The sequence below is a fragment of the Labeo rohita genome, chromosome 3 (assembly GCF_022985175.1).
Source record: "Labeo rohita strain BAU-BD-2019 chromosome 3, IGBB_LRoh.1.0, whole genome shotgun sequence".
Classification (NCBI taxonomy): domain Eukaryota; kingdom Metazoa; phylum Chordata; class Actinopteri; order Cypriniformes; family Cyprinidae; genus Labeo; species Labeo rohita.
The window spans coordinates 6,775,891-6,800,708 of NC_066871.1; the positions used below are offsets into that span (position 1 = coordinate 6,775,891).

The following is a 24,818-nucleotide window of genomic DNA, read 5'->3' on the forward strand; positions in this document are numbered from 1 at the left end:
GATGTAATCAAAATCTTAACAGGTCAATATAACCCTACTAATTAAAATATTATTACTGTGTTTCGGTAGTGACAAATTTGGAAAGAGGACAAATATTCCAAAACTTTCTGAAAATACAATACGAGAATTAACTGCACAGGTACTAGAAATGTCTAGAATTTTTTTTTTTTTTTTTCTTTTTTTTTTTTTTTTATAAAGACGTTTCCAACTGTGTGGAATGGCCCATATACAACATTCCATACTTTTTTTTTTTTTCTTCAGTTTCATTTCTTATGTTCCTATACCTCATACTGCTATTGCCACTCTCTCCACAGGCTAACAACAGCTGGCAAGACAACACCAACCCTTCCTCCATCACCTCTCCACCAGGACCACCTGGCAGCATCCACTCCGACACCTCCAGCTAATGTAGCTCACGCTACACTCACCCACACACACACACACACACACACACACACACACACACACGCACACGCACAGAGCATCTCATCATCCACTCTCGCCCGTTCTCTCCTGCTGCTCACAGCTTTCGTCCTTCACTAGCAGATGTCAAAGGTCTTCCATAGTCCTCGTTCCACTTTCTTCAAAGTGTGCCAGGGTTCACACGCTGAACCAGACTATCTGAAACACACACCCAAGCGTGCTCCTTGAGCAAAAGACGCAGAGAAACACATCGTCAGTCCACAGAGGTCTTCACAAAGGGTGGATGATCTACAATCCACGCCCAACTCCACGTTACCTTTCCAGTTTCGACTTGTCACAATGGGGATTACGCAACAACTCCCTCCTTGCTTGTACCAAAGTGCTGTCAACGGTTGTTGCACCTTCCGCTCGTCGAAGAACAACCTCAGACAACTGAACCGTGAAAACGCCATTCTGTCCGCTTTTTACGATATTATTTCCAATCACTGCTTCCGACTTTCTCACCAAACAATCTGTCATTGTTCAACGTTGTGTTAAGCACAAATCCTGTCGATAACGCTTTGAGCTGGTGGTTGGACGAAGAGGAATCCATCAGCGTAAAGGTACGCCGGACATTTGAACACTTTAGCTGATCGCAAGAGAGTTCGGAGTGAAACAGCTGCAACGTGAAGCGGAGAGTCCAACGGTTGATACGCGATCGGCTACTACGCGTTGACCTTGTTTTTAATAGTTTAGCTACAGTACTTTTTGTCCTGCAGCCTTTTCTCCCCCCCACAAAGATGCACCAGCCACCAAACAAAAGACTCGACACGAACTCTCAACCTCGCGTTCGGAAAGGGGGTTGGACGGATAGCTGGAGTATTCGTTTGGATTGGGACACGGGTGGGAATTTAGAAATATTTTTAAAGGGAAAGAAAAAAAATATTCCACTGTCTTCCATGCATGTAGGGTGTTGAGATGTTTTAGTGATTCCATTTAGCCTAACTTTTCGCTTTTTGTTTTTTTAAAACGAAAAAATACTATAAAAGGAGAGGGTGTGAGTACAGACCAAATAAACGAACGAACGAACGAACGAACGAACTTCTCCAACGAAAACTTCATACTGCCCGTACTTCGTGCCGGTGTTTGATTTCTCTAGGATTTCCGTGATATTTTAATCGCACGTTTTCACAACAGTCATCCGTGACGCGAAAACCTTTCTGAGGAGGCCATAGCAATTAAGCGATAATTCCGACGGCGAAGATGCGTTACAAATATCGAGGAGGTTTTTTTTTGGTGCGCCGTGGCCTCTCACGTTACTGTGTTGTGTGTACGGGTGTCTGTTTTTTTAAGGGTTGGGTTGTCTCGTCACTCACTCGTGCTTTTGAACTGATTGTATTGTACGTGCAATTGAAAGCACCTGTTTCTTGGTAAAGCATGCTGTCTTTTACTTTTTTTTTTTTTCTTTTCTCCTTCTGTTGTTGTTGCCTACAATTTCACTAAACAAGGAACTCTGTTGTTTTGTAATCAGTTAACATAGCCAAGCAACAAGGGCTTTTCTCCTTTCAAATTTAACCAAAAATAAGCACTGGATGTGTTGTGATTTGAAACAGATGGACTAAAGTTAGTAGAGGAACATCAAGTGAGTTTATATTTACTTTTTCCAGACAAGTCGTTTGTATTCCCGGAACTTGTTTTGCTGTTTGCTTCTTTTCTTTTCTTTTTTTTTCTTCCTCCTTCCTTTAGTCGCGGAAGCACCAGGGCGTTTTGATATATGAATGGAAATTCTATATATTACACAAAGGACTAAATAACGTTGAAATGTAAATTGGGGTTTTGTTTATATGTACACATGGAAAAACAAACTCTGAGGAGCTTTTCAAGCTATTATTGTGTCCTCTATAGATTACTGTTAGTTATAAACATTTCAACTAATGCTATTACTACACCAAATTTCTTTGTTTTCTTTTCTATCAGTCATCTATGGATGTCACTGTACAGATTGTGGAATGTTTCAGTGTATTTTCTCTTTTTGTATGCTTTTATTTTCGTTTTTTATCGCTGGGGGGTTTTGGATTCGCTCACGAGCAAGAGTAATATTTGTTAGTCTTTGTAATATTCATTTTAGCGTTTCAGTTACACTTTCTTTGGATCGGGAGTCTCGAGTGTTATTTTCTTTGTGTGGTTTTGTCAACGCCGGTAGCGTTTGTTTGAGGTGCTGTGAAAATCCACTCACACTACTAAATTGATGGAATAAACGCATAAGCTAGGTAACGTGATTTTTAAACACTACATATCTTTAGTTTTTCCCAAAAGTGCATCCATTCGGAAACTGAGGTGGATTCCGCAGCACCGTAGCAAATGATGTCGACGTTTTTAATCCTCGATTTTTATCATTATTTTACTAGAATTGTAGTACACGCTTCCTTCTGTATTTACCATTCTCTCCCTCCTCTCTACCTCTCCTCTCTCCATTTCACTTGTATATAAACCCCACCATTTTCAGACTTGGTAGTCTGTATAAACTCCTTTTATACCTCAACTTTAGAACTGTTCTAGTGAGAGAGAAAAAAGAAATATGAGAAAATTGTAGTGTTCCTTATTAGAAAAACAAAAACTAATAAAATAATCTAGTGTGCTTTTGAGCCTGTAGTATTTTTTTTTGTTGTTTCTGTTCATTAAGCGCCTATTTGCATGTTGCCGTCCGTAAAATCATCCGGTTACGGCGGTTATGAATGAGTCTGCCATGTTTTCGGCGCGCTAGCCGGCCGTCTTGAATATTTATGCGGCGTAAGGACAATAATATGAGGATCACAATAAATCAGACCTTTTTTCCTCATCTCAAATTGATTATGTGCTCTGGCACTACTCGGTTTGGTGAAATGAAACACAGCCCACAGTCTGCAGGGTAAAATTAGAAACGCGTCAAAGCACAACGTCAGAAATCAGGGCTGTTGTTTGTTTCAGGTGCGGCTTTCTAGATCAAAAGATTTCTGAGGAAAAGTCAATAATTCATGATCGGTACAACTGAAGATCATTATCAGTTACAGTTTGGCAAGAAAACACGTGTGTTAAAGTCACCTCCAGGGCATTTGTATGTGGTTGGTTTTTACACGGCTTCTCTTCCTGTTTATGTTTTCAAGGAGAAGTTCATTTCCAGAATAAATGTACTCATCCCCTTGTCATTTAAGATGTTTGTGTCTGTCTTTCTTCGGTCGTAAAAGGAATGTTCTCCATATAATGGTGCCTGCAGGTTTGAACTACCAAAATGCAGTTTAAATGCAGCTTCAAAGAACTCAAAAGTCCTAACAGCCGAGAAATAAGGGTCTTATCCAGTAAAACGATTGGCTATTTTCTAAACAAATTGACAATTTATATACTTTTTAACCTCAAATGCTCATCTTGTCTTAGCTCAGCAAATGCTCTGTGTATTCCGGTTCAATACAGTTAGGGAAGGTTGAAAAACTCCCATCTCATTTTCTCCTTCAACTTCAAAATCACCTTACATCGCTGTTTTATTTTTTTTTTTGTAAAGGGTGTTTGATCTTTGCACGTTCACTTTGTAAACATTTGGTTGGTACTTCTGCAGCGATGTAGGATGATTTTGAAGTTGGACGAGAAAATGAAATGGGAGTTTTTTGACATACCCTAACTGTATTGAACTGGAATACGCAGTTCCTGAGTTCATGCAGAGCTAGACAAGAAGAAAATTTGAGGTTAAAAAGTATATAACTTGTTTTTTTTTTTGCTAGATAAGAGCCTTCTTCCTAGGCTTGGATCATTCAGAGCCCTTTGAAGCTGCATTCAAACTGCATTTTGGAAGTTCAAACTCGTGGGCACCATTGAAGTCCACTACATGGAGAACATTCCTGAAATGTTTTCCTCAAAAAACAATTTCTTTACAACTGAAGAAAAAAAGACATGAACATCTTGGATGACAAGGGGGTGAGTACATTATCTGTAATTTTTCTCCTTTAATATTATAAGGGTTTCTGCAGGTAGAACTATATGGTATCAGAATATGAAAATAACTTCTGATCACACTGGCAAAGCGATGTTCTTCCTCACTACTTGTCTTGTTTTCCAGTGCAAATGTTTTACATAAAAAAAAAAAAAATACTAGAAAATAGAAAAATCGGTAACACTTTCTATAAAGCTTGTATTTATAATACATTATAAGGGTATTCTTAAGGCATTATGCATAATAGGTTATAAAAAACTGTATAATATACTATATAATAAATAAAGTAATCATCACATCATAACAACAATTATAATACATTATAATTTGTAGTTATAACTTTTAGGGGAATAATTATTTATAACACACAAAGAACACCATATTAAGTCTACATCTTGTGAGTGGTTAGGTGTGTGTGTGTATGTATATGTATATATAAAGATGTTTTGTATACATATACATACATATATACATACATACATACACACACACCAACTGATGTCTCTCTCTATATATAAGGCTATATATTATTTTGATGGTCCCCTTAGTCTACTGACTATAAGCAACACTCCTTAGAGTATTAGGAGACTTAGGTTAAGGTTAGGGTAGGTGAAAGGTTCACATACTTGCAAAGTTACTTATAATCAGTGTCTGTTGGGGAACCATCAAAATAGTGTTAGAATAAAAGGTTACCATCAACATAATGATATTACGATAAAAAGTTCAAAGCAAATTTGTCATATTATACATTTATCTGATCTGATACCTGATCATATGGCTGTTTGAGAACAAAATTATTATTATTACTACTACTTATAAGTGGTCTTTGTCTGCTTTAAGTAAAATAGCATAAGTAACATGGCAAAATATGAGACTTGTAATACGTTATAACTTTGAGAAGTATAATGGATGCAAGTGGATGCAACGTGTTCATTGTGTGTTATAAATCATCACACTCTTATAAGCTATAACCACAAATAAATAAATATTATAATACATTAAAACTGTTCTTATGATACAACATATTATAAGGTTTTTTATAATGCATTATGCATTCATTATAATGCCTTAGGAATACCCTTATAATGTATTATAAATACAGGCTTCATAGTTACCCAGAAATCTATTTAATTCAAAGGGAAAACAAGTTGTCATACCCCACTGACAGATGCTTGTTAGTGATGGTTCTCACTAAAATGGAAATTCTGTCATTAATTTCTCACCCTCATGTCGTTACAAACCTGTAAGACATTTCATCTTTGACAAAACTTAACAAAAAATTAACATATGTTTGATGAAATCCAAGAGCTTTCTGACCTTGCACAGACACCAACGCAACTGACATGTTCAAGGTCCAAAAAGGTAGTAGTTTTATGAAGCTACGGGAAAGCTTTTTACATGTCTACCTACTGACCTGCAATGAAACAACAGTTGTGTAAGTGATTTCCTATGTTGAGGGGATGTTAGGGGTGTTTTTCTTAATGAGGGCAAAAACAGTGTCTGTGGCAGTTACCATATATATAATACTGTTTACAGCTGAAACCTGATTGAAGTACGGGACATTACTTTTCCGATAAGCTTTAGGTGGTTGACTAATCGGAGCAGATTGGTGCCTCATAAAAGTGAGTTTAAAGGGCACCTATTATGCCCATTTTTTTACAAGGTGTAATATTGGGTCTTGGGTGTCTCCAGAACATGTCTATAAAGTTTCAGCTCAAAATACCCCACAGATCATTTATTATAACATCTAAATAACATCTATTATAACAGTGGTGTGCATCACTTTAAATGCAAATGAGCTGCATATTCCCGCCCCGTCTTCAGAAGAGGGTGTAGCTTTACATACCTATAGCAATAAACTGTTTTTCCAGTTTTTTAACCTTTTTCCATTATAAAGAACCTTTTCTGCATTTGAAAGTTTCCATGGATGTTCAAGATTCTTCAGGGAACCATCAATGCCAATAAAGAACCTTTAGTTTTAAGAGTGTATAGGAAGCCAAACACACCAAAAGTGGAACAGCGTGAAGTTATAGCGCAGCGCTGATCAATTAAAATATTTTGCTAACGTACGCACACAAATACCGTTAAAACATTAGCTAAGCGCTATAACGACATGACATTCACAAATAGGTCTGAAGTTAAATGATTTGTGTAGACATTAATGTATTTAGGTGGATTTTGAGGCGCATTACCTTCAAAAATTAAAGTAATCTACTGCGTCCTCAGTGGCTCAGAGGCTCAGAAAATAAAGATTCTTATGTTCGGTCTTGCATCCAAACACAGAACACCGGGATTGCTCACGAGACATAGTTGACGTTACAGCTGCTTGTAAAATAAAGGACAGCGTACAACTGAAGACAGCTCGCTGAGGACGGAAACTATTGCAATGGAGGACTATCAGTCAGCCGCTGTGGGCGGGGCCTAAACAATGTGACATCACACTGCTTTGAGAATCAAAACTGCATATCTAATGACGTTTGGTTTAATGGGAATTAAAAAAATAAGGAGTGGGTGGATTATTTTTATCTTTGTAAGACGGCTGTTTACACATTAATAAGACGCTTTTATAGGCAAACACCATGTAAAAGTGGATTTTGCATAATAGGTTCCCTTTAAACACACAGAGGATGAAAAGAAGTGCTGCAGGAATGTACAGTGTGAAAAAAAAAATATTTTGAAGTTTAAATCATGCAAATGTGTTCAAGTAGCCATAATATGGGCACTTTAAAATTTGTTTAAAAAGTGTGGTTTGTTTGAAAAATAATAGCAGCAAAATGTTGTCAGCTTTAGACTTGGTATTTTTCAGTTTCTGATCTCATTCCCAAAAAAACAGAATGGCCCAAAAAGGCCGTTTTATGAATATTAACGTTTGCGCTTTGGGAAAAGAAAAACTTCCTGTGAGCAGCGAAGCTGCCTGTGCCTCGTAACTAACCGACACAAAAGAGCCCTAATACATCTATTGTCAAAGAGAGACAAAAACATGTACCAAAACAAGCTATCAAAAATGAAGTATTATTTACTCTTTGTACAAGCTGTGATCATTTCACTGAGCAAATACAAAGTCATTTATTTACACTGAGAAATACTTTTTCTATGAAGACAATAGGCTTTGTGAAGAAACGGGCTCTAAAGTGGTGGAGTTATTGCTGTTTTTCTCCAGGGGTGCCCCTGTTTTCACAGGCTCAAAGCGGATGCCAGAAGGCCCCTCACGCTGGCGCATTCTTCTCCAAGGGAAGCAGAGAATGCGTTTGTAGGTGGTCCTCATGTCCGTGTCCCGTAACGAGTAGATGATGGGGTTCACCAGAGAGTTACACTCGGCCAGAACCAGGCAGTACTTTTCATATTTGAGAACGTCACACGCGGTGCAACTGAGACCGTCCAGCAGCAGAATCACCAGACCAGGCGTCCAACAGATCACAAAGGCACCTGCAGAGAAAGGTGACAGAATGAAAAAATAAAAAAAGACTTGAGTGCAGGAAAGGGTATGGTTTGGTTTACGAGGTGCAAGCCACCACAGCATGCAAATGCATCATCTTGCAAAATGTTCTATATACAGTAAACGCTGAACCACACCGTGATAATGGAATTATACAGCAAACAAGATGAGAATTAGACAACACGCATGCATAAAACTGTGCACAAAATGTAGCATTTTCAACAATTGCAATTTAACAATTCAAAAAAAGAATACATTAAATTTGATTTTTAAAAAAGTGGCAGTAAAGATGTTTATAATGTTACAAAAGATTTCCATTTCAAACAATTCTGTTCTTTTGAGCTTTCTGTTCAAAGAATCCTGAAAAAAATGTATTGTGGTTTCCACAACATTAATGCCATTTGTTTTCAATATTTCAACATAATAAGAATGTTTCTTTAGCAGCAAATCAGCATATTAGAATGATTTCTGAAGGATCATGTGACACTGACCATGCTGAAAATTCAGCTTTTTTCAAATATTTTTAATGTTTTTTTGCAGGCTTGGTGAGACATTTGCTCATCAAGCCTGCATTTATTTGATCCAAAATACAGCAAAACAGTAACATTTTTAAATATTTTTTACTATTTAAAAATAGTTTTCTGTTTTCTATTTAAATATATTTTAAAATGTAAATCATTCCTGTGATTTCAAAGCTGATTTTTAGCATCATTACTCCCTTTAGAAATCATTCTAATATGCTGATTTGCTGCTTAAAAAAACATTTATTATTATTATTATTATTATTATTATTATTATTATTATGTTGAAAACAGCTTAGTAGATGTTTTTCAAGTTTGTTTGATGATTAAAAAAAAATCCAAAGATCAGCATTTATCTGAAATAAAACGTAACATTATACACTGAAAGCTTGGAACTGTGTAATTTTTTATATATTTATTTATTTATTTTACTTTTTTTTTTTTTTTAAGACATTTATAATGTTACAAAATATTTCTATTTCAGATAAATTCTGTTCTTAAGAACTTTCTATTCATCAAAGAAACCTGAAAAAAAATCTACTTGGCTGTTTTCAACAATAATAATAGTAAATATTTTCTGAGCTGCAAAAAGGATCATATTCTGAAGGATCATATGACTGGAGTAATGATACTAAAAATTCAGCCTTGAAATCACAGGAATAAATTACATTTTAAAACACTCAAATAGAAAAGGTTATTTTAAATAGTAAAAAACAGTTTACAATATTACTGTTTGTGCTGTACTTTGGATCAAATAAATGCAGACTTCTATTTAAAAAAAAAAACATTACAAATCTTACAGTTTAAAAACTTTTGACTGGTAGTGTATATTCAAAAAATACTTTAGGTATACAAAGAATTTATAATAGTGATTACAGTAAAGAATTTTTTTTTTTAATAGGAATCATTAGTTGATGATACACCCTGAACAGAACGTTTCCTTGTCATAAAAAGATTAAATTATCTGATAAGATTATTATGACCGGCCATTCCTTAAGTTTGCGCTTTATTTTTTATTGGTCGCAACATTCTTTGAATGTAAATTGTGTCGTGGGCTCTCATTTTTAAGATATTTTATACTTGTTAGTTTAACTACAATGTATAATTTGCATGTGATTCTATGCATATTTACTCACAATAGCACCATGTGCTCAGTCAATGCATTTCTTTCACTGCATATTAGGGTCAATCTTAGGGCAACTAAATTAACTGCTTCCAGCTCAAGGTACAAAATAACCAGGCGCAAACCGGTTTGGTAAACTTGTTTTGGAGTTGACAGACTTGTTTTGTTTTCCCCAAAAACAAGGTAACAGTACTTCACCACAGAGTTGGAGTTAAAGACGACATTTTTGTCAATTCTCAAACAAGTTTCCAAAACAGAAAACTAAACTTTCACTCAGTCAAGCAGTAATCTTAGTCTACATAAGAGTCAAGGTCTTACCCAGAATCATGGACATGGTCTTCATGAGGCTGATAACAGTCTGGTTGTTCGAGGGCTGGTCTGTGTGCGGCGACATCTGTTGGTTCCGGCGGCGGACGTAGATGAAGATGTGCGTGTAGACGGCCACCATGATAAAGAAGGCCAAGAGGTTGAGGATGGCCCAGAACACCAGGAAGCTGCGGGAATACAGCGGCGCTACCGTGCAGCAGCTAGACAGGTCGCAAATACAGTTCCAGCCCATGGTGGGCACCAAACCCATGAAGACGGCCACCAACCAGATGGTGACTATCAGCATCACCACACGCCGCCTGGTCATGGTGCTGTGGAGCTGCATGGTGAAGATGGTCTGATGGCGCTCCACCGCCACCGCCAACAGGTTGACCACTGACGCAGTCAGGCTCATGTTGATCAAAGCTCCACGAACAAACCACTGCTGGATGGACAGCTCAATGGTCCACGGCCCCGTGTGGAACACGAGGTAGAAATACGAAATGCCGGCGAAGAGGTCCGCCGCCGCCATGTTCCCCAGTAAGTAATAAATGGGGAAGTGGAACTGTCGGTTGATGATTATAGCCACTATGACCAACATATTCGAAAGGATAATACAGACGCAAATCGGAAGCCCGAGAGCGATCACGAAATAGTCATGAGTGCGCCAGGCCGGGGTGATGGCCTTGCCAGTGTTGTTGTAGAAGAAGGCCACTGGATTGCCATAAGCCTCACAGGTAGAGTTAAATAACATTATTAGAGAAGTAGTTCGAGTAAATCAGTTGAGCTGTTTAGTTGTTGCCAGTCTGGCCAGTTATTCCTGATGCTGTAATCCTGATGATGTCCTCAGCCGCCATTTGAAATAATGGTTTTACATATCAAAAACGTGCCAATGTTGCTGCTTACAAGGCGTGTCTTTTATTGCTTTCCAACCCTAAAACACAGGAAGACGGGAGAACAACAACATTACCTGTCCTTATAAGTCCAACAAGTGAACAGGTTAATCTTTAACAAGGACACCAACTAGTCATCATTAGACACACATTACGCTAGATCTGATTTCAAGAAGTCAACGAAGGGGTTAATGACGTTTAAGCCCCCCTTTACAATCCTAACTGCATAGTTTATTGTTTGAGTACACGTGAGTTTTCAGAGTTAAGTTACCTCAACAGAACGAGAACTAGAACAAGAAATGAAATTAGTTGTGGTTATGGTTACTAAGCACATTCACTGAAAACTAGACGCAGCAAATCAGCTCATTATCTCACACTGACTTTTCTCGCCCCTGCAGAGATGAAGTTTCACTGTACAGTTTGGCTCGGTTGTCAGGACAAAAACAACAACAGCTATTTTCTTCTAAAATGACACTTACCGTTGGCAGAGCTTCAGAGCAAACGATGGAAACCCACATAACAGCGGCTCAGAGTTGGCCGTGCGTCGATGTTTTGGCACTCGGGCGCTCGCCGGAAACGCTCATCTGGCGGAGTTCGTGGAGAAGTCTTCGCGTGAAGAACAAGAGATCTGAGATCTGAGATCTGAGATCCGCCGAGATCCCCTTGCGCGCCTCCCTGAAACCTGATTTGATGACCTCACCGCCAGAAGATCCAATGAACGCGAGACCATTGTTCAAAACGTTTAGTGACAGATTCAGAAGGTAGATGTTCTAATTCATTTTCCCAAAATCTGCTACGGAGTGTATGGCAAGCCGTTTTCACATTTATTCTTTAATCCATGTGATAACGGCCAGATTTCATGTCAGTTTCTATAGACGGTACTTTGTACTGTTTTGATAGTAGTACCTATTAAAGTTTTTATTTACTAAATGAATATACAATAATACACATTTATTAGACACTAGTAACATTTTAGAATGCCTACTTTATCAGAATGCCGACTTTTTAATTAATAACGTCTATATAACGTCAGGTTGACGTTGGACATGATGTCGGACAGACGTTGCATTTTGGTTGAGAATGAAAATCGTGTTGACGTCAGTATTTGAGGTCAATTTGACGCTGACTTGATGTTGGATTTTGGTTACACAACCTAAAAACAACAAAATCAACGTTTCCTGTTAAGATCAACGTCAGCTGACATTGGTATTGGACATCAATTTAACGTTGACACTAAACGTTGAATTTACATTGAATTTTGGTCGGCCGATGGCGTTGTGTGTCTGCTGGGGTGGACTGTGTAATTTTTTTGGTGAAACAACAGTTAAATGTGTACAGAAAAGTTATTTTAGTGACAAAATGTCTAGAGTTTTCACGTTATTAGATTTTTAATAAAAATTAAATTTGTACCAAGGGGGTGTTTTACCCCACCTTTTACCCCCATGGGTGGGGTAAAATGACCTCCCAGTCTGACAAAGTTATTTGCTATAAACTTTTACAGCAAAATCAGAGTACAGGCAGTTTTAGCTTAAAATTAAGAAGAATATAATCAATAATTATGAATTATAAAATTATAATGGCCTATTTGAAACATTTTGTTAGCTGATGCTAACTGGCTAGCTAACTAGCTACCTGATGTTAACTTGAGGTAATTTTTAAATATGAAATCCACGTTTTTATTCAACCAACTTGTTAGAATTAATTTGATGGAAAAACAAAGGATTTGATGTTCACAACAGAGTAACTACAGTAATTGCCCATTGCTCGCTGGGGGCGTTTTACCCCACCGACTATGTTTGGGAAAAAATTGTGTCATTCTGAAAACATAATTATATTTTTATTAAATAACACATACAGGGGTTGGACAATGAAACTGAAACACTGGCCAATATAGTGTTGGAGGTTTCATGGATATGTTTGCACAGCCTGGTGGCCAATCTTCACTGATTGCACACTGCACCAGTAAGAGCAGAGAGTGAAGGTTGACTATGTGCACCCAATGGATCAAACATTGTACCCTGAAAGTAGTGCCTTGTATCAGGATGATAATGCACCAATACACACAACAAGGCTGGTGACAGAGTGGTTTGATGAACATGAAAATGAAGATGAACATCTCCCATGGCCTGCACAGTCACCAGATCTGAATATTATTGAGGGATGTTTTGGAAGAGCGAGTTAGGAAAAGTTTTCCTACGCCAGCATCACGTAGTGACCTGGCCACTTTTTTTTTTTTTTTGCAAGAGGAGAATAGCTTAAAATCCTTCTGGCTACTGTGCAGGACTTATATTTGTCATTCCCAGGATGAAATGATGCTGCATTGGGCACAAAAAGGCTCAACAACGTACTAATTGTTTTTAAAAAAACAGGTGTTTCAGTTTTATTGTCCAACCCCTGTACTTCCTATCTACAGGCCCTACTGTTCTCATATCATATATAACTGTGACATTCTACAAAACAGCAAGCGTTAAAACATGCTTTAAAATAGCATTGTGGCTTTTTAATGTGTCATGACAGATCGCTGTATAGCCTTAGAAGGATTGACACGTGAACTGTTCATCTTTTCTTCTTTAAAACCTGAAAAAAAAACAGGAATGAACATATTTTAGATCAACCACTGAAAAACTAACTTCCGTGGTTAAACTAACTTCCTAACTGAATTGTTTGTTGGACAGAATGACCGATTCGACGTTATGGTCAAGCTGTTTGCGAACAGTCAGTTGGAATACACCGTCAAAACTGAATAGTTGATATCTAATCCACTCATCCTAATGGAATTCAGTAACGAAAATGTAAAAATTAAATGTTACTTGTTACTATTTGGATATATTTATACATTATAGATTCTTATAATGGCTTCCTGTCATCACTATAGAGTGTCTTCACATCACGGGACTGAACGCAAACATGCCACTGAATTGAACTTGATTTTTCCATGGTTTAGACAGGATAAATTAGCAGAACAATGTATTCAGAAGTATATTCAAAGTGCAGTCCATGCTGTTGTTTACATCCTTTCGCCAGTATGGCCGCATTGTGACGTAAGTGCAAACCCTCTATAGGAAAACATTATTGTACTAGTTAGGAATAAATGTAACAGCTTGCCATATGAGGTGAACACTTAACGAAAGTCACAAAGATGTTGATTAAAAATTTGTTTTTGTGACTATACTTATAGCATTCACCACAAAATTTATGTTCATTTAGATTTTTTTTACATGAAACACAAAAAGATAAATTTAGCAGATTTTTACAAACAAAATGAATGGCCGTTCAGACTGTCCACGATCATAATAATACCATAAAAGTATTACAAAAGTATTTCAAAAGAAGTCTGATTGACCCATGCACTATATTCATTTTACCAAAACCACATTTTCTGTGAGAAACAAACTACTCAAATTAATATAAGCTATAATTAGAAATAAATGCTGGCAGTGCCTAATGAAAAGGGTCTTGAGAGAATGTTAACTGCTTTTTGTTAAAGGCTACTATTTTTAACTGTGACGTATTATAATCATATGTGCAGTACACAGCCTCCTCAAGAATCAGGGATTTTCTCAAGGAGAATTTGTTCATTGTTGTCACTAGTGTTGGGATAAGTCAACACACTTAGCATTTAAAATGCAAACAATAATCACAGGAACACTGAGACAAAAAACACATTAGATATTTTGATATGGCTGTACGGTATTTAGTCACACTAAATTTAAACAGACTGTAAAACAAGACAGGCTACACTTTTAGTCAAAGATCCTTGAACTGAAAATTTCATAAAAGGCTTTAATATCTAATAAACTGGGAAAAAAGGTAAAAGTTGAACTTATAATTAAACTTTGCATATGCCTATGAATATTTCCTGACATAATAATTTATACAGCATTTTTTTCCTCGTCTGTGTGAGACAGTTTACTGAACAAATCTCAAACCTTTTATTAATTAATTAATTAATGTATTATTTATTTATTTTTCCTTAATTTAAGACAAACCAGAAACCTTGCTAGAGCTAATAACTCAAAATAATTTCTTAATTTCCTCAAAGGCAATCAGTGAGTGTGTTTTATGACATCTTTATCCAGAACAAAGTCCCATATGAGATTGTTGACTCTCTCAGGTTGATCCTGCTGAACCCAGTGGCTGCATTCGGGAATAGTGTGAATGACGACCTGACCCCTTACATAAGGCCGCGTTCCACCAGACATGCCCTCAACCAGTACATTGTCTGCCTCACCCCAAATGACCATGCAGGGCACACCGACATCTTGATGCTTGTACAGAGTGTTACTGTGGAAAGAGGAGTGCATCATAACCACTTAGACCAACATAGCGCAATAACACAGAAATGAAAGTGTGATTAATTTGAAACCTCAGAAGAGAGCGAAAGTAGTTCAGAGGGCCTGTGAGTCCTCCGGGCTGGGACAGCCGGTATAGGTACCCCTCCAGCTGGGTCTCAGTCAGCCGTCTGGATTTGTTTCTGATGCCCAAACTCTTGCCACAAAATAGACTTCGGACTAACTACACGCACATGACAAATAAAAAGTTGCAGAGAATCAGCAGTTCAACTTCTGAACTGTCACCGTTATACTCAAATTCAAAGGACAGGAAGTCCTCAGTGTTTCCTGTTACAGTAATAGCAGTGTCAGAACAGAAACCATAGTTTCAGACATTTGGGAGGCTTAATGTGTTAATGGTTAAAAGTATTCACGCTACCTTAAAATCCTCAAGAGACAAAACTATTTCGGGCAACACTGGTAACTGGAAGAAGCAGGCGTGTCCTGAACGCAACAGCTGAGAGGGTCTCCTCAGAACTGCGTCTGGGTTTTACAGAAATGAGTATCAATTGTCTGTGTCCACATATGTTTCGGTTCAGAGTAAGAGTTGTGTTGAAAAACAAATGAAATGATGCGCCGTCTGGAAATTCTTAGTATACACTTACCCAGCCATGAGGCAGGATGAGGGGCGTTCATGACAATGAGATGTTGCACCATGTCTGGTCTCTCCAGTGCATAATGCCACGCCAGCATCCCACCCCAGTCATGGCCCACCAATATGCAACTTGTGTGACCTGTAATTAAATACATTCATTCCAGTGGTTGACTGACTGAGGCAAAACTGGTTCACATTCAGCCGTGGAACTTCTGTATGGGGAGGAGGGGGGTTGTTAAAAACAACTAATAAAAAGATAATCAAATAGTTTGTCTGTGTGTGTTTAGTATATAACCCAGTGCTTATGGTTACTTCTAATTGTAAGAATTGACGTGGCTTTGTTTTACTCTCCTGAATTTTTCCACAACTTGTAAAATTCTAAATCAATATTCAAGCACAATAAATACATTAAAAGAATAGGTCACGCAAAAATGAAAATTTCTCATTTATCAGTATCAGTTAGTTTCTTCAGTTAGAGTTCAGTTAAAGAAAAACTTTTGAAGAATTTTGGTAACCAAACAGTTGACGGTAGCCATTGACTTCCATAGAATTTTTAACCAAAAAACAATAAATAAAATATTTTGAAGAATTTTGGCAACCAGTTGATGGTAGCCATTGACTTCCATAGAATTTTTAACCAAAAAACAATAAATAAAATATTTTGAAGAATTTTGGCAACCAGTTGATGGTAGCCATTGACTTCCATAGTATTTTTTCCATAAGTGCAACAGAAAATATTTTGAACATTTTGGTAACCAAACAGTTGACGGTAGCCGTTGACTTCCATAGTATTTTTTCCATAAGTGCAACAGAAAATATTTTGAAAATTTTGGTAACCAAACAGTTGACGGTAGCCGTTGACTTCCATAGTATTTTTTCCATAAGTGCAATAGAAAATATTTTGAAAATTTTGGTAACCAAACAGTTGACGGTAGCCGTTGACTTCCATAGTATTTTTTCCATAAGTGCAATAGAAAATATTTTGAAAATTTTGGTAACCAAACAGTTGACGGTAGCCGTTGACTTCCATAGTATTTTTTCCATAAGTGCAACAGAAAATATTTTGAACATTTTGGTAACCAAAGGGTTGACGGTAGCCATTGACTTCCATAGTATTTTTTCCATAAGTGCAATAGAGAATATTTTGAACATTTTGGTAACCAAACAGTTGACGGTAGCCGTTGACTTCCATAGTATTTTTTCCATAAGTGCAACAGAAAATATTTTGAACATTTTGGTGACCAAACAGTTGACGGTAGCCATTGACTTCCATAGTATTTTTTCCATAAGCACAATAGAAAATATTTAGAAGAATTTTGGTAACCAAAGAGTTGACGGTAGTCATTGACTTCCATAGTATTTTACCGTCAACTGTTTGGCTACCAAAATTCTTGAAAACATCTTCTTTTGTGCTTAACAGAAGAAACTCATACAGGTTTGGAACAACTTAAAAGTGAGCAAATGATGACAGAATGTTCATTTTTGCCTAAACTATCCATTTAACTATCCAAGATTCTATGTAAGCATTATGTATGTAGAGGATGCTAATCACTATTAAAGCGCCACACTCAGGCTGAATTACGCAAAGACACTAGACCTCTGCCAAAAGTGTCCTGCATGTGTTTAGTCATTTAAATGTAGAACTGCTATTAGCAGTTAATCATGGTTAATCATAAAACCTGCGATATGACCCAGAACGTGCCCAACATAAATTTATGGTCAAGAGCCGCTATTATTCATATGTGATATAGTCATAAGTACCCAGTTCATCGATGGTGTCTCTGATGTCATATAAAAGCGTCTCCAGTGAATATTCCTCCAGCTGGTCGGGCGCGTCAGAATCTCCACAGCCACGCAGATCTAGCGCCACCGTGTGGTAATGACTACTGAATTCCTGTAATTGATAACGCCAGGAGTACCTGCAGGTCATACATAGACCATTATTTAGTCATATAAAATTATATTATACATTTTATATAAACCTAAAGCTGTACACTATAATATATCAACATCACAACAACATTCTGATATAATAAAGGAATAATCACTAACATGATCTGAAATGTCTGTATAGAAAACAACATGCAGAAACGCACTTTACAAAACTTACTGCATCACATCTACAACATAAAAAAATCAGAAAATTTAAAAAAATGAAGGAGGAAGTAACCAGTTCTCTGGGAAACCATGAAGAAACAACATTAGGGGCTTTCTGTGGTCTCCTTTGGATACATAATGAAACCTCAAGCCTGAGCTCTATGGGGGGACAAAACGAAGTCAAATTATTGGAGGTTATGACTTGACTAAATACACACATAATTCTCTATTCGATTACTATTCCAGCAATCTTAAATCAATATTTTAGAAAGATTCGAAATAAATAAATGTCAAGTATGTCAAGCTGCAAAGCGTGATTTCATTAAAGACAAAGGAATGTGAAGGAAGACAAACGTCGTGTTCTATGTCTAAACACAGGTGGCGCAAGAACACAAGATATGGACGATCATTATTTAGCCCTTCATTCACCTTTCTAACTACAGAACGAATACTGAGAAAAATAATGATTTAGCCTACTTTCAATTTCACTCAAACATTGCTAATACATGTCATAGATAATTACAAAGAAACGGTAACAAATTGAAGTAAATTACATTTTGAATTTGAAAGACTGAAATAGTATTTTTCTTAGTCCAATAAAAGTTTCATGTGTATCTAATGACCTCGTAAATATTACTTTTGACAAAGACATCAAATAAACAACTGTTTGTGTTTTTCATTATGAATGCTCTCACCCTGCCCTTCAGATACGCGTGGTCACCAAGTGCAGGGTCTTTAAGGCAGTCTGGCGGTTTCTTTCGGACGTTCCATTGAAAAGTTCCATATGGATCCCTAAATCCAGTCAAGGCGATTCGGATCAAAACCAAACAAGCAGTGATTCCAGCTGTGCCGTACACGAGAATGTAATATACTAAAGAGAGAATCCATAAGCTTAGTCGTGTTGGTAATAAAAGTAAGTGCATCAAAGAGTTGCTCATAACTGTGGTAATTTGAATAACCAGAGAGATATACAGACACAGGCTCTGTGTAACTAATGTCCCTTGTCTCTGAAGAAGTTCACCTTTCAAAATAAACCCCATGTGACTGTGTGGAAACAACTGTCACTGAGCTATTTTTATACCACAAATAAATCATCTGATAGCCTTTTTAATTGTGTATTTATATTCCTATTTTTATTATTTTATTATTTATTTTAGTTACCAAAAGTGGTAAAATCTTAATTACGTCCATTCCCTGCTGGAAAAAAGTAGACACTATCACAAAATGTGTAATGGTTTTACTGGTTATAATGGGACTTGTATTGGTTTTAATGGAAACTGTACTGCACCCTGTGGCTTTCTACTGTAATTGGTCGCCTTCTATTGGTGGCTTGTTAAAACCACTAATTCCTAATAGAATAGGTGCCAAAACATACTATGGAAAACCATTTTTAATGGTTTAAAGTTGATGGTTTGTTATGGTATTTGTAGTGGAAACCATCTGTATTTCTGTGATGGTTTCTATTATTATTATTATTGTTATTTTTCCAGCAGGGTTGTTTCTGTCCAAATACTACGGATGTTTGATCAGTAGCCTACTTCTTGGCAAAATTGGACTTAAAGGTGACAAGTATTAATGCGAACCTGCAGAAAAGAGTGTATTTTATACATATCATGTAAGGCTTCCATGTTTCTCAAATCTTTCATCTGTTGTGGCAATGATACATATCTTGTAATTATACAATAAAATGTATTATTTTGAGATTAGGCCCCACTTTACCTTATATAAATTATCATGGGTGTTAAAATGTTCATTTAACCTTAAAATATCATGCCCAACAAATCTAAACAAACTGTTCTTTTACACCAAGTAGTAAAATCCACCCTATTTGTTCTCTTTCCATGGTTCATGGTGCATTCTCTTGCAAATGAAATCTCTTCTTTCACTTCCATTGCAGACATTTACACAATGATTTTGCCCCATGCAATAAATTCAGGTCCTTAAATAAGCTTGATTTTCTATATATTTACTTCAACTGCTCAGGAAGGCCTAATGTTTATGTTATGACACATTGCAGGGGCAGCCAAAATTACAATTTAAAATCAGTCAGAGCTTTCAAATGTAATCTTCATAAATGCACGTTATGCTTTAAAGTAAAGTTTTTTTATGACCCCTTACTTGTTTTGATGCCTTAAGTGGGATCAACTCCTGTTTACTATCTAAAATAGCTGCTTTCTATTTGAAAATATTTTGAAATGTAATTTATTCCTTTGATCAAAGCTTGATTTTCAGCATCATTACTTCAGTCTTCAGTGTCACATGATCCATCATAAATCATTCTAATATGCTGATTTGCTGTTCAAGAAACATTTATTATTATTACTATTATTACTACCAATAAACTAATTAAAATTAAGCACATTTTTCAGGATTCTTTGATGAACTGAAAGATCCAAAGGTCAGCATTTATCTGAGATAAAAGTTTTGTATCATTATACATTATACCAGCCAGTACAATTATTATTATTATTATTATTTCATTTCATTTTATTTCGAACAAAACATAATTTAAAACAAACTAATACACATATATACATGTGTTGCCGCGCCAACAAAAAACATTCCAAAAACTTCATACATTACAAAAAAAATTATGAATTATAGAAAGTATTATGAATTTATTATTATAGAAATTAATACTTTTATTTATCAAGGATGCTTTAAATTGATCAAAAAGACATTTATAATGTTACAAAATATTTCTATTTCAGATAAATGCTGTTCTGAACTTTTTATTCATGAAAGAAACCTGAAAAAACTATTTAGCTGTTTTTATAACAATAATAATAATAATAATAATAATAATAATAATAAATGTTTTTTGAGCAGCAAATGATTTCTGAAGAATCATGTGACTGGGGTGAAGATGCTAAAAATTCAGCTTTGAAATCACAGAAACAAAATTACATTTTAAAATATATTCAAATAGAAAACAGTTGTTCTAAATAGCTGAAATATTTCAAAAAATGTACTGTTTTTGCTGTACTTTGGATCAAATAAATGCTGACTTGGTGGGCAGAAGAAACTTCTTAAAAAAAAAAAAAACATTAGGCGTAGTGTAGATAGATATTTTTAAAGTACTTTTTTAAAAACAGTAGACTTGAAATTCACGAAAATGAGAAAACATAAAGATTTCTTATGTTCTTTTTTAAAAATCGTACTATTTCACCACGTACTTTTATTGCAGTTATTTTTAGCCAGCGTCGTTTAAATAACACCGATCAAACGGCAAACGGAAGAGATCAGAGCTGAGCGGTTTTAAGTGATCTTTCACACGTGTGACAGCAGCGCTCGCTGTCCTCACGTCCTGTGCGTCCTCCGCGCGCATGACGTCATCGACGTCTCGAGCTGTTTGTTCTGGATTGTGGGAGAGAAAGAGCCCGCGCGCCCTCACAACAAAATAAAGAAGGTAAATAAACAAGCAGCCTTTACACTCATGCAAAGCGTTTTTTTCGTATTAAAGCTCCCAGCATGTGTTGCGTCGTTTCGTGCAACGGTCAAGCGCGCTAATCAGCGCTGAAACGATTGTCTGGTGTGCGCGGTGAAAGCGGCCTGTGTGTCGCCGAGTGCTAACGCTAGCAGCTAGGAAAGACAAACTCATTCATGATAACGGGTCAGTTTGGATATTATTTCGCTCTTGGGCTGGCTGCCTTGGTGTTTTAGCGCCGAATTACCCCTTCTACAACGCGTGTGCGTCAAAGAAAGCGGGTAATGTACGGCTCTGGGGTTGTTTATTAGCATTAGGCCGTTTGCTGTCCAGTGCTAGCACAGCATCGCATCCCAGCTCTGCGCAGCTTGACGGCCGCGCTGCGCGAAAATCTCACGTTTCCCTGTGCGGGAATGCTGGAGGATTTGACGTAGAATTGTATGAGAATGCGCGTACACTTTACGCACGGTCAGATTAATTAAGTCGGGTTCATGAGATCTGCGCTCGTTTCAAGCGTTTGACATTGACAGATGTGTATTAATCGCGGGCCGTGGTTGTTTCACGCTTTGGGGTGAGAGTGTGTGTGTTTTGATTGCACGCATACACACACTGTGATACGTACACGACGCCGGACGAGTCCGTGTCATACACCGTTAGCACTGATAGCGGGTATGAGGAAATGTGCAGCTCGTTCTCCCGCTTTTAATGCCTGTTACTGTATCTCAACCGCATTGGGGTTTCTAAACAAATGTTTTGAGTGTATATGAACCCGTTGAACGGGACTATAACGGTGTGGCCCTCGGTGTTTTAGCGACTTTGAGCATAAGGACTCGTCTGAGCTGCCCGCAGTCGCCATTTTGTGGTGCTCCTCCGTGTAACGGAGAAACGCACAACCTTTATATTATATTTTAAAAATGTGCGAGAGTCACTAGTGATATTTGAAATGCATCTTTTTGTTTTTATTAACGCTACAGTTTTTGAAACTAAAGTGTATTTTGTTTTAAAAGGCATCAGTTTGGACCTTATGTCAGCGGTGTTATTAGCCTCGTAGCGCTTTCGGTTTGCGCTCAGATTTCCTTCGTGTGAATCCTCCGCTTTGTAGCAGAAATATTAGATATGTCTACTTAAGCACAGGTTTAGATAATACATGTACATTAAGTAAACACTCTTTGTTGTTTACCTAAACTTGTGTGCGAAGCAAATCTTCGCGGTCTGTGTGTTATCTGACATCATCATAGCTATGTGATTGACAGCTGTTGAATGACTGACAGGTTTCCTGGTATTAAGTCATTTGTTTGTCACTGGTGATTTTAGTCGCCTACCAAAGTACATATATCGTTATGTTGGTCTTCGAGTTGAATCAGTGTCAGGTACACTTGCGTTCAGCTTGTGACTGAAAATTGTATTAAGGAAGGCAAATGGGGTTTGTTGTGTTGCAGACAACTTTGTGATTGACAGCTTTCCCTGTGCGTTTTTGTTAGAGGGTTGCTATTAGAGAATTGAAATGTTACAATGGCTTTTAAAACCGAGCCAGGTGAGTACACTAAGTTGTTTCCCATTTTGCTCTTTGTGTAGATTTTCAGAATTTTTCTTTTGTGTTTTTTCCGATTAAAACTGACTGTCTTATAGCAGTAATTTCCAGTATTTTGTGGAAAATATACTTGCATTGATGCTACATTTACTTTATGTAACCCTAGACCACAAAACCAGTATTAAGGGTAAATATTTTGAAATTGAGATTTATACATAATTTGAAAGCTGAATAAATAAGCCTTCTATTGATTTATGGTTTGTTGGGATATGACAACATTTGGCAGGGATTTGAAAATCTGGAATCTTAGGGTGCAAAAAAAATTCAAAATATTGAGAAAACTGCCTTTAACGTTGTCCAAATTAAGTACTTGGTAATGCATATTACTAAACAAAAATTAAGTTTTAATATATTTACAGTGGGGAAATTTACAAAATATCTTCATGGAACATGATCTTTACTTAATATCCTAATGATTTTTGGCGTAAAGAAAAAACAATGTTTTTGACCCGTACAATGTATTGTTGGCTATTACTACAAATATACCGGTGCTGCTTAAGACTGGTTTTATGGTCCAGGTTCATTATGTGCATTTTTTTTTTTTTTAAATGCATTTTTTATTGCATTTTTAAATTTTAACACAACTTGTACTCATGATTTTATTAGTTATTTTTGAGCTTTTGTTTTTATTAAAAATGAAAACATGAGCAATTTATGAACAATAGGACAAAATAGGGCTGGGCGATATGGCCAAAAATATTGTCAACAAACGTTTTCTTTCCGTATCGTACTATATTGATATTTTACCGTGATATTCATGTACCATTAATGGAAGGCAAATGCTTTCTGCATGTGTATCAGCCTTTGAGAATATATGTAAACATAACTACAAGGAGTCAGTTACTTTTTAATTTAGAGTCACAGGAAATGCATTTCATTTTTTCCCTGAGTTGTTTTATTTATTTATTTTGGATAATAATAATTCATCAAAAATTTACAACAAAACAATATATTTTTATTTTTTGTCCTAAGATGCTGCACAGCAGAACTATATAAAACAGCTGAAAATGTTTTAGTTGTATGATATTCCTTATTAGTAGTAGTATTACATTTAGCAGTGTATTTTAGTGTTCAATAGTAATATTTCTGTATTATACAGTAGTGTTTCTCAAATGAAACTACTCTCAGAGAAGCTTTGGAGATGAAGTTCATGTGATCAGTCTTTTATTGAAACGCGGATGCTGAGACGCTGTGAGCATCACATGTTTTAGTTTGTGTATCAGACGAAACCAAACCATTCATTCACACAGAGACACGCAGATCATGCTGACTTGTTAGCCATATGTTTGTACAGTAGCCACGTGTGTACAGTGTGATCGGCTCGCCCAGCCTTACGACAAAGATACAAATGAAATTTGGAATGCTAGTTAAGTCAAGAGCAGTGAGTGGATTTAACCTTGTCTTTTGTTGTTTGATTAAAGTTGGAATGAATTTGGAATTGTGGTAAAACGGCAGGGCCTGATTAAGTAACGTCATCGACTTTTCTTCTTTATCTAGTTTTGATGAGATCAACATACTTAAAAAGTAGTTTGAAAATGTACTCACTTCTGATCTGGATGGTACTCTCATGCCATCCAAGATCAGAATGGAACAGATTTCATCAGACCTGATTTGGAGCAATTTAGCATTACGTCACTTGCTCACCAATGGATTCTTCACAGTGAATGGGTGCCGTTAGAATGAGAGTCCAAACAGCTGATAAAAACAATAATCCACAAGTAGTCCACATGATTCCAATCCATCAGTAAGAAACAAATCCATAATTTTAAATGTCAAATCCATGCTTTTAGCCAAAATAGGCATAATGCATAATATTGCTTTTTTTCAAAAAAATAAAAAACTGATTCAGGAGAGAAATATGTTCAGATCAAACACAGTTTAAGTCAACACAGTTGTAAACAAATATGAATTAAAGCTAAATTTTAGAATGTTTTAGTCAGAAGTAATGGTTTAAAGTTAAAATGCCTTAATGATGGATTTGTTTCTTACAAACACACAGCTAATTGATGGACTGGAGTCATGTGGATTACTTGTTCATTATTGTGTTGTTTTTATCAGCTGTTTGGACACTTGTTCTGATGGCACCCATTCACTGCAGAGGAAATCTGTTCCCATGAAGAAACAAATGCATCTGC

At 36.6% G+C, this 24,818-nt stretch overlaps 4 protein-coding genes across 6 annotated transcripts in view; 2 read left to right on the forward strand and 2 right to left on the reverse strand.

Annotated features, from left to right (window-relative positions):
- The window catches only part of pbx4 (pre-B-cell leukemia transcription factor 4), a 46,877-nt gene extending 43,830 nt beyond the window's left edge, over positions 1-3,047 (forward strand). For both annotated transcript variants that reach the window (XM_051106338.1, XM_051106337.1), the window contains one exon: positions 315-3,047. In XM_051106338.1, the coding sequence (XP_050962295.1) occupies positions 315-407 (93 nt within the window). In that variant the 3' untranslated portion in view covers positions 408-3,047. The remainder of the gene's footprint in view (positions 1-314) is intronic.
- Positions 3,048-7,359: 4,312 nt separating this feature from the next.
- Positions 7,360-11,289, reverse strand: lpar2a (lysophosphatidic acid receptor 2a). The gene is made up of 3 exons (XM_051106341.1): positions 11,122-11,289; positions 9,762-10,683; positions 7,360-7,789 (listed from the first exon to the last, which is right to left on the reverse strand). The coding sequence occupies exons 2-3, from the start codon at positions 10,501-10,503 to the stop codon at positions 7,455-7,457; spliced, it is 1,077 nt and encodes a 358-aa protein (XP_050962298.1). The 5' UTR covers positions 10,504-10,683; positions 11,122-11,289; the 3' UTR covers positions 7,360-7,454.
- Positions 11,290-13,577: 2,288 nt separating this feature from the next.
- On the reverse strand, positions 13,578-18,731 carry LOC127163217 (epoxide hydrolase 4). Of its 2 annotated transcripts, XM_051106334.1 has the most exons (7): positions 18,361-18,731; positions 17,739-17,824; positions 17,330-17,487; positions 15,579-15,707; positions 15,353-15,456; positions 15,009-15,157; positions 13,578-14,926 (listed from the first exon to the last, which is right to left on the reverse strand). In XM_051106334.1, the coding sequence occupies exons 1-7, from the start codon at positions 18,703-18,705 to the stop codon at positions 14,689-14,691; spliced, it is 1,209 nt and encodes a 402-aa protein (XP_050962291.1). In that variant the 5' UTR covers positions 18,706-18,731; the 3' UTR covers positions 13,578-14,688. The 2 variants fall into 2 exon arrangements, with proteins under 2 accessions (XP_050962291.1, XP_050962292.1); XM_051106335.1 differs by lacking the exon at positions 18,361-18,731 and having other exon boundaries at positions 17,679-17,768.
- Positions 18,732-20,931: 2,200 nt separating this feature from the next.
- The window catches only part of brd4 (bromodomain containing 4), a 59,728-nt gene continuing 55,841 nt past the window's right edge, over positions 20,932-24,818 (forward strand). The window contains exon 1 of the mRNA XM_051106314.1: positions 20,932-21,074. The gene's annotated coding sequence lies outside the window, so the exon portion shown is untranslated. The remainder of the gene's footprint in view (positions 21,075-24,818) is intronic.